We start from the raw sequence: 10,067 nt of genomic DNA on the forward strand, positions 1-10,067 counted from the left end.
TGCACAGCTACAACATTGCAAGGTAAGCTAAAGAGGTAAGAAGTATTCCTGGCTCACCAAAAAACTGGGAAATCATTTTTTGCTAAGGTTTCCCACATGTATACAGTATGTGGAGTAATGGAAAAAAACAGGGCTAGGGATAGAAGGCATAGTCAGACGCTTAGCAGCAACATAAAATTCAGCTCCATGGGAAACGGAGGTGAGTCCTCTGAGGAGAAAGTCTATATACCCTGTACTATTTCATGTTAGGGAACAGCATTTCTTCCTTTTGTTGTATTCAGTGCCTTCTGAAGCTCACAAATGAATCCCTAGAGAAAATCCTTTTAGTGAAGAGACCTAATGGTAGATTGCTGGCTCACTTTCTGTGTGCACACCTTGACAAAGTTGGTCACCATTATAAAACTCAGATGTAAGGTATAACATAATTTTTTTTAGGAGCAATACTTTCTAAAAAAAGATCATGAACTTGATATATTTCTAATAGGAGCTATACTATAAAGTCAGTCCATTCATTTTTAAATGGCCTGATACCACTAATACATTAAAGACTCTGGAGCAAAAGGAGACAGCGGAAAGGTTTCCATCTGGTAGATTTTTTTTTTTATTATAGTCTAGGTAAGCAGTCTCTTTAAAAACTGTCTCATATACACAGGTGGGTAATTACACACTCATTATATGTCTAAATAGGTTATGTGCAAACTTTTGCTACAATTCAAGTTCAGGATCAGCAACTGAGAAGTCAGATATAACTTTTAGTAGTCATGCATTCATAGGAGCTGTAGTCCTAGGATATATATTTATTTTTTAAGATAAGATTTACAATAGCATTGCAATATGCGTGCAAATGAGCTCAACTAGTACAGCTCTCATCATCCAACAGTCAGCCATTTGCAAGGCAGCAGCAAAAGGTCAGATCAGAAGGTCTAGGAATAATACAGCAACAGACTGCCGGGTACTCCCAAGGGAGTGAAGAAGGGTTGGAAATTGGATGAAGTCTCGGGATTCAGGATAGCAGCAAGAGGAATGGCTGCCTGCAAGCCAAGGCTGTAGGAAGCAGCAGGAAGAAGAGAAACCAGAAGTTGGGCTAAGAGTCATGGGTGCTTAGTGAGCCAAGACTGCAAACTGGTCTGGCCTGCATGAGAGTATTAGTTATATAGGCAGAATATATTGCTATAGCCTCTGGGCAGACACTCCTGTTGTAGTATAAGGGAGGCTTTTTGGTTTTGCTTGAACTCCTTCACAAGTAACATAAATGAAAATGAAACAAGTCATTTGTAACAGACAAACTGCGTCCATACTAGGTTATACCTGTGTAGCTTTAAATGACACCTTAGGTTCTACCAGAAAAACCCTGTCCCTTACTGACAAAGCTCCAGTCTCGTGGTTTATACAGAACAGAACTTGGGCCTATCCTGAGGCAGCTACCGCCTCATTATTTCTTTGTTCGTTTAATGGTTAACTATTTCACTGATTTTCAATAAGACACAACTGGAGTCTTAAAACTTTCAGAAATAGTTGGGGAAAGGTACCAAATTTAATTAATTAATTTTCATCTCACATGTGAAGATTGTTTGGACTGGTGGCATTGTCCTTTTTTTAAATGTAATATTCAGCAGATATAGTCAAAATATTTTGAAATTACTGAGTTCATTCTGTATGTTGCAGGTGATTTTCCCCAGAGCTATCAAGTCCTATAGCTGAAGGTACCACTTCTTCAGTCCTGTTGGATTTACAGCTTTCCCTCACCACAGGACAATTGACTGCCTAACTAGCCAATTGACAACTAGCCGCCTCTCCTGTTGGTCAGTTAGTTCTAGAAATGTAAGGAATGTTCCCAGCAAGGATGGAGGACAAAGAGAAATGTAGGGAACCAAACTGATTCAGGTATATGCTTTCTATTTTCAAGGTTTTTATTAAGGGCCTTGGCTCACTGCAGTTTTACATTGGTGTCATTCCATTGACTTTGATATTCTGATTTATACCAGTGTGCAATTAGAACCAGGCTCTAAATGCTTTACAAAACGAGTCACACTGAAAGCAAGTTTTTTTCAAATGTTGTTATTAACTTCAGGTTCATATGCTGCACAAAAATAGCAGGGCAGTGAACCCAAATGGTCACAAATACAGTGCTTGTTCTAATTCATAACATTTTGTAAGTCACCTTTCATTGAATGGGATCTCTCGTGCACTTATTCATCTAGTACGCTAGCATATTTAAATAATCATATTCCAGGGACAGATCCTGTACACTGCCTCTATAGAGATGACAATGAAGTGCTCACAACAGTCCATTTCTCTTTATCATATTCACCTTTATTTTCACAATAGAGTAACTCAATATAAAAAAACTTTGATCATTTAAAGTTGATTATGATATACCTTACTCTGTTGATTGTCCTATTGCAAAATACTACAGAACATGCAATGCAGTTCCAAAATGAGTATTTAGTCTATCTCGCTCCCACCCCATTACTGAGCTGTCTTCTACATCACCAGAAAGTCCTCCAGGGCAAACACATCAACAGCTAGGCAACTGCTTCACACTTTCTAATATTTTAAAAATATCTTTTTGTTACTGGTGTTCACTAGACGAAGATTCTTTCTTCTTATGTAAAAGCAATAATATATAGGACCTGATTCTTATGGTGTAAATCAGGACTGACTCTGAAAAGTCAATGCAATTTCATGACTATATTAAAATTTGGCCCTTAGTGCCCATCTTCAAAGCATTTTGTAAGTATTATTTAATCATAGCATTCATGGTTCAGGAAGTACAGTCACAATCAACTTAATGAACAATATCGCGGTGTTATATCTTACTAATATCTCACCTTCAACCCTGTTGTGCTATGGATATTTCTCAAAGATTTTCCACCATTACTCAAGTTGGCTGATCTCCACCAGTGTTGCAATACTGGAAATACCTGTTATATATTATCTCTGTTTTACATAGGTCTTTATTTTAAATAGAGATGCTCAAAAAATACCAGCGTTTTTAAGGACATTTTTGTTCATGAAAAAAACAGACAATTTTGACGAAAAACAAAATCTTCAGGAAAAAAAGGTTGAAAAATCCCTTTTCAATGAAAAAACACAAACAGAAGCTCATTAGTAAAAACATTTAGACTAGCTCTAATTTAAGTTTCATTTTTGCTTAGACTTGGGCTTTGCCTTCTGTGCAAAAAAGGTGTGGTTTTTTTTCATTGAGATAACTAACTCAGGAACCCCATCTCAATGTAAAATCCTAGTGGAGACACAGCAATGTAGTTTTACCTCAGTGCAGCTAGTCAAGGTCAACCCCACATTCTCCATTTTTCATCTGAGGGGGTGGGTTTTGCCCAGGGAAGCTCAAGACATAATAAATTTGTTAGTCTCTAAGGTGTCATGGGACTGCTTGTTTGTGTAGCTACATCACAGTAATGACTACTTGTGCTGTTACTCCCCTATTACATTGTGTTAACTATCTCAGTGTAAGAAAACCATAGAAAAGTCAACTCTAAGCAGGCCTAATCAACATGGTGTTTGAAATGGTGGTGGGAATTTTGGGCTCCAATATAGTCAGGATCTCAACATTGATGACAACAGTGAAATTGACCCTGGTTAGCAAGAATAGAACATTTTAGAAAGGTTAGACTTCCATCCTATGCTCCCCCTCTCCCAGTCTTTCACACATAGAAATGTATTTATATATTTCAGGTAATATAATACCTGATGCAAAGAGAAAATCCACATTGTCACACTTTTGGTGGAGGTGGAGGTGTTTGACTAAAATAATATTTTTTTTTCTTTACCGATGATAATATTACGGAGTTTAAAGCTATTTTTGAGCAGATTAATTGTGTTCATATACATTTGAATGCAAATCTGAATGTAGGGGTCCTACTTCAGAATCTTTAGCCTTCTGAATCTCACACTTGCATTCCTCCACAATCATGATCACTTTAGCAACTGCAGCAGACCTTGTGCAATTCAGCTCCAAGGTTTTCATGGTGAACTTGGTAGGCAAGCAGTGGGAACAAAAGGTGTAAAGACGATCTTCCGGACCAGGAACATGAAAGGAACTGCACTTCCCAAAGCACAAGTTGTTTTGCACCACCACCTTTTCACAGGTCTCATGTACAATACTCTGAAAAAGCAAATAGTGTGCAGTTATGACATAGCATTGGCATTTTAAACACTTGCTGGCCCTGATCCTGCATTCCATGCACGTTCAAAACCCTCAGGGGACTTTGCTGAAAGACAAAACAAAGCAAAAAACAAAAACAAAACAAAAACCTGCCACAAAATACAACTAATAAATGAGTTTCTTCTTTTACTGGTGCTGTTTTTACTCAGCATTCGCACCATTTATATATTATGATGTAACAACAGGTTTAAAACAGTCTGACACAGACAGATACCTACTGTTATTTCCCACCTACCTGGGCAGTGTTACTATAACACGTAACTTTACCTTTGTGTGTATCATATTTGGTTCAAAGGAGCTTTTAGGTTTGAAAAATCACTAAGTATGAGTCATGCCTGTATTATTAAGCATTGGTTCATACCAGAAGTTATAATTTCCTTAGCTAAAAAGTTTTTTAACCAACATGGTTAAAAGCCCTAATATGAATGCAATCATACCTCTGTAAAGATGCCTTATAGCTGGCTAGCTTATTCCACATGCTAAATAGTGTTGCTAACTCTCCAAGACCAGATACCACTGCCTAAGCTGTTATCTGGTCTAAAAAAACTGCCAGCCCAAATTCCAGATTAGAATCGACTAACCCAGTATAAACACTTCATGCTGGTGTAGCTTTGTCCATAATAATAATAATAAGAAGAAGAAGAAAAGGTTTTAACAATATCAGCATAGTTAAAATGAGCTAAAGTGGTACAATCATCTAGTACAAAGTTTTACTCCTAATTTTTAATAGAACATGTTTGAGTTTGATTACAGATTTTTAAAAAGCCTCTTCTCCTCATTCCATACTAATTGCAGTGGTTCCCAGACCTGTGACTCGAATTAAAGCAAAAGGGGTTGTTTGGTTTTCTTCAGTATCCTGTCTCTGTGGTGGTCTTGCTACTAGTAAGTGGGACTGATCTGTATTTCCTTAGTCAGGGATTATAGGTGACATAAGAGTCAAGTCTGTGAAGGCAGAATGATGACAGCTACTGCTGTTGGATCTTTTGCCTGGGACTTTTTCTTACCTGAGAAAAAGGCAGAGTCCTGCAGGTCTCCTGATACATCTCATTGGTCTTGATTGGCAGGACAACCTCCTCAGAAGCTGAATTTTTTTTAAACATGAAATAGTCCCAGAATTTTTTAGCATCTTTCCTGGGAGGGGGCTCAGCTTCCTTCTTGTTGGATGAGTGGGGAGGCGGGAAGTTTCTCATGCTTTCAGAATGGGAAGTCTCTTTTGATGCAGTCCATCTTCTTAGATCTTGGTGCGCATCAAGCTCTAAATAGGGAAGTAAAAATCTGGACAATTTTCTTTCTCCTTGCTGCCTGCTGCCTGCTGTCAGCTTTGGGGCTGCTACAAATAAACTTGGTTCTCCTTGGATTTCTTCATAGTCCACTGGGTCTTCCACTAGCATCTTGCTAGAGTCCTCTCTTTCAAGTAAATCTTTATCTTGGTAGGTAAGATGCTGAATTCTCCTCTTGTTCCCTTGCAGCTCTTTGCATTGTACTGTTGCCCCAAGACCTGAAATCACAAGCAGCTGAAGAAGTAGCAGAAACATATTAATGTTACTTGTGTAGACTTATAAACTTCCTGACATTTCAAGTGAGTATAGGAAGCGGAATGTAATCTGCTAGCTTTATAAAGGAGACTGAATTCCTTCTGTGGATGCTCTGTCTGCGGGGGGAAGCAGTGGGTGCAAAGGGAAGATTCCAGAGTAACCAGTTAAACTCATTTTTTGTAGATTATAATTATGATAAGGGGATTTGTGTTGATTCAGACCACCTTTTACTCCTGTGTGTGTATTAGAAGTTCCTATCTAAAACCTGGTTCCCCGGGGTGGGTGGGGTGATTAGTTGGAAAAAGATGTTTGGATAAGTTGTTTAGCTACAGGCTGGAAATGAAGAAAAGTTCCTGAATGTTTATTAGTTCAGTCAACATGTTTTACACACACACACACACCCACCCACCCACCCGCAGCGATTCAAAGCATGAAGTTACATCTGTAGACTTACACGCGGATACTGACATGCATTTTAAAATGAGACCCCTAAATTAGATTCTTCACACATTCAGATCTATTAATTTTGGGTTCCTTAGATATTAAGATGTCTTATGAAGGATTTAATTGTCTGACTTAAATTAGATTCAGGTTCTCTGAACCTTCTGAAGGTAAGGCCCCAGTTTTCTTAAACTGAACATCCAAAAATGGAGGCACCTGAATTTAGTGTGCACTTCTGAAAATTTGGTCGTCAGAGTCAAAGCTCAAATAGTGAATCACTGCCATGAACGAAAACAACATCTTTTGAATTTTCCACCATACTACACTCTTTCTTGTGTAAGGGAATATTGGAAATGACATGTTTGTATATTAATGAAATGGAAATATGTTAATCAACATTGTATTACAATGGATTAAATAGAAATGACACAATGTTCTGTTCATCTACATTCACATCTCCACTTTCAGAGTAGCTGTTCAAAAACATGACATACAATACCCATACTCCGAGAGCCAAATTTTCTTCAGCTGCTTGTGAGCTCAGGTCTTGGAGCAACAGTACAAGGCAGAGAGCTGCAAGAGAACAAGAGGAGAATTCAGCATTTTACCTAATTGATCAAAATAATCCAGATTTACATGGGATAAACTTCCATTGACAATTACACCATGTAAATCTGGATTATTTTGATCAATTAAGCAGAACATTTGGTACCACCAAGTCCCAAGAATGCTATTCTGGGCTTATATCACATGTGACTTTTAACTGTTCCATCTGAAAACTGTTTTGCCTCTAATAATTTATATGTTAAATACGAATTTAAGCAGTTTTCAGCTAGCCTCAGTTTAAGAGACCATTGCTGTTAGCAGAATTTATTATTTACATAGCACTATCATTGTCAATATGTCCCATGCACAATTCAAACCAAACCTACAGGATTTTGAATTTTTCCTCACACATTGGCAACTTTTTATGCAAGCTTCAAGAAGAAGAAAAATAGTCCTTTTTACCATGCACATAGCTAGCAGATTACAGGGATAGAAGAAAAAACACTCATCAAATTATAATACCTTTTATTTTTTATATGAACTACCAGTACTTGTCATTATTGTATTCATATTTACTGTCTACACATCCTTGATTCAACTTGAATATCACTACACTGTTAAACTGCTTAAATCAAAGTGCTGCCACTCTGAATATTAGTGTTAAAGACCTAGTTTATCATGCTAAATGGATGCCATTATTTGTCTTTCACCTCAGAGGGCTTAGTTTATTACCTTCTAATTGGACTAAACTAATTGCCCTAGAAAGCTCTTGTGGGACACTTACTTGCAGAATTTATTGTTGTTATGCATGTGTATTATAACATCATTGGTGCACAACTATTTGAGATTCAGACATTTTCACTGAAAAGTTAACCTGAATTATGATTTGCGTTACTGCAGTTCGAGTCCCATCCACTCACAAAATCCTGTCATTCATAAATGGTGGTGCTTCCAGCTTGGATTGGCCAGCTCATCAGGGTCTATAGGCTTCAGTTTAAGGAGCTGCTAACATGAACACACTGTAGTATGGACAGGCTAGAGCTGCTAGGGTGCTGCTAGTTCTTTAGTCCTTGCTTTCTCACAATTCCACCCATGTGTACCGATAGGCAGGACAAGTTTTCCCACAATTCACTGTGCAAATTTTGTAGGGTGGCTCTGGTCAGGGCAGCACAAAGCACCATATGATAAGAGCCTCTGTACTCGTAGTGCCACTTGTGTGGCCTCTGCAGCTCAACTGCAGACACTCTCAGTTGACTGGACTAACTTAGGTTTAGAAAATATAAATTAGCTCCTCAGTAAAGTTGTACTCTAAAAGTAGTCTTACATTTAATTTCCTACTTTGAGGGTGCCTCTACACTAGGAACTAACTTAGAAGTTAACTTCGAAGTTAGGCACTACATTGAAGTAGCCAGCAGAGTGTCTACACCCATTTTTCTCTTATGTCCAAGTTAACTTCAAAGTAGCGAGCCTAGCTTGAAAGTCCTTACTCTATTCCCGGGAATGGAGTAGTACCCTACTTCGAAGTTTAACTTCAAAGTTATTTTAGTAGTGTAGACGCAACCTTAGTGTTTAATAACTTTAACCAAAATAATGTACTAAAATATTATCCTATCTAGTGCAAGTTGAATCATAACCATTATAAATTAGTAAACATGTTTTCCATCTTTTTTTATATGATTAGTCATTTAGCTGCACGACTGGATTGATAATTAAACAAATATATTTGTATTTTGGCCAATGCTCCAGGAATTGAAACAGGAGACAAAAAGGAGTTTTCACCAGAAAAGCTATTTTTCACTTGCTCTGTTTAGACTGGGATAGAACTAAAACAGCTTAATTTAAATTTCAAACTTTAATTAACCTGGATCTTTATGCAAATGAGTAGTCCAATTACTAAGGACAATCACATGCAGGTTTGCAGGAGAGAGAGTACGCTTGCATCTGTTTGTCCATCCGGAGCTAATTCCCCTTGAAGTCAATAGGAAAACTGTCAGTAAAGAATATCTAAATGGGTAAAAGCAAAGTACTGTATACATCCTGTGCATGATGCTGTTTTAATTTTAAAATTATTTATAGTTCAGTAGCATTTAGTGGCTCTTGCTAAGATTAGGGCCCCTGCATGCTAGACATTGTTCCTACCAAGAAGTGCTTATGTTTTTTAAAAAAAAAGCCAGAAAGACAGTGTGGTGGAAACTAAAGCTGAAATGAACAGCAGTATAGTGGCATAGCTGGAAAAAGCAGTCAGGTTACCCGAGTTCCAGGGTAGTGCCCCTAGTCATTGGATCATTCTACTTTTCTGCAAATACAATGCTGGGTCTATACCCTGTCTACACGTCTAGTTTGCATTTCAAAAGCAGTATCTTGACGTGGTGAGTGGCCGTCATTAGGCAAATGAGGCACTGAATATTCATATCAGCACCTCATTAGCATTTTTGATCTTCTGCATTTACATGCCCCTTCTGAAAGGGGGTAGTGTAGATGCAGCCAAAGTGTCACATATATGCCTTTCATAGAATAGTTAAAATAATTAACCCAATAGGCTTGTGAGAGATATGAGGACAAACATGTGATGGTTTTACATGTTAAAATTTACATGCATTACCTATTTCTGTTGCAGTTAGGGTTTTCTTTTCTTTGCTAATTTGTATAGTAGATTTTCTTCCACATTTTTATACTGTTTTCTCCTGTATGTTCATCCCAACAGGAATACAAACAGCATTCAAAGCTGATGCCAAAATTAAGATGCCCAAGTTTGAAAATGTTGCCCTCTACTTACAGTGGAACCAATAGAACTGATGTCTTAAATGTGTTGGTCCTATAGTTATCTAGTGCCTTTTTTGTTAAAAAAAAAAGAGCAGCTGGTACACAGACGACAACCCCAACCACCTACTCCCAGCCAATCCCATGGCTGGGGCTGTCCAGTGCTGGCAAGTACTGACACAAAAAAATTCACTGGCCTTACCATACAGTATAGAAACCGCCCCTCTCCCCCACATACACACTCCCAATGCCATGGGAAAATCTACACAGAAACATTCAAGAATGAACATAACATAGCTCAACCTATTGAAGCCCAACTGCAGAACAAAATTTTGAAGTGGGACATCCAAAAAATGAAATGGAGAGAAGGAGACAGGGACAACAAAAATAATTTGGAAAGAAGTCTGGGAATATGCGCAGTCAACATTTTTAATAAATAAAACTTGTGTGGTCCATTTTGTGATTCCACATTTCTGAGGTAAAGAATGAAAATATCAAAAATTAGCATAACGTTGGTAATGCAGCTATTTTAGTTCTATTATCACTGTAAGAGACTGTGCAGCATGCATGACGTGACTTGTTGAGATACATGACTTGTT

At 37.8% G+C, this 10,067-nt stretch overlaps 1 protein-coding gene across 1 annotated transcript; it reads right to left on the reverse strand.

The window, feature by feature from the left end:
• Nucleotides 1-2,304: 2,304 nt before the first annotated feature.
• Nucleotides 2,305-6,194, reverse strand: CER1 (cerberus 1, DAN family BMP antagonist). The gene is made up of 2 exons (XM_074994098.1): nt 5,191-6,194; nt 2,305-4,126 (listed from the first exon to the last, which is right to left on the reverse strand). Exons 1-2 carry the CDS (start codon nt 5,719-5,721, stop codon nt 3,833-3,835), a joined length of 825 nt encoding a protein of 274 aa, XP_074850199.1. The 5' UTR covers nt 5,722-6,194; the 3' UTR covers nt 2,305-3,832.
• Between the last annotated feature and the right edge of the window lie 3,873 nt (nt 6,195-10,067).

The sequence above is a fragment of the Carettochelys insculpta genome, chromosome 5 (assembly GCF_033958435.1).
Source record: "Carettochelys insculpta isolate YL-2023 chromosome 5, ASM3395843v1, whole genome shotgun sequence".
In the NCBI taxonomy this organism is placed as follows: Eukaryota; Metazoa; Chordata; order Testudines; family Carettochelyidae; genus Carettochelys; species Carettochelys insculpta.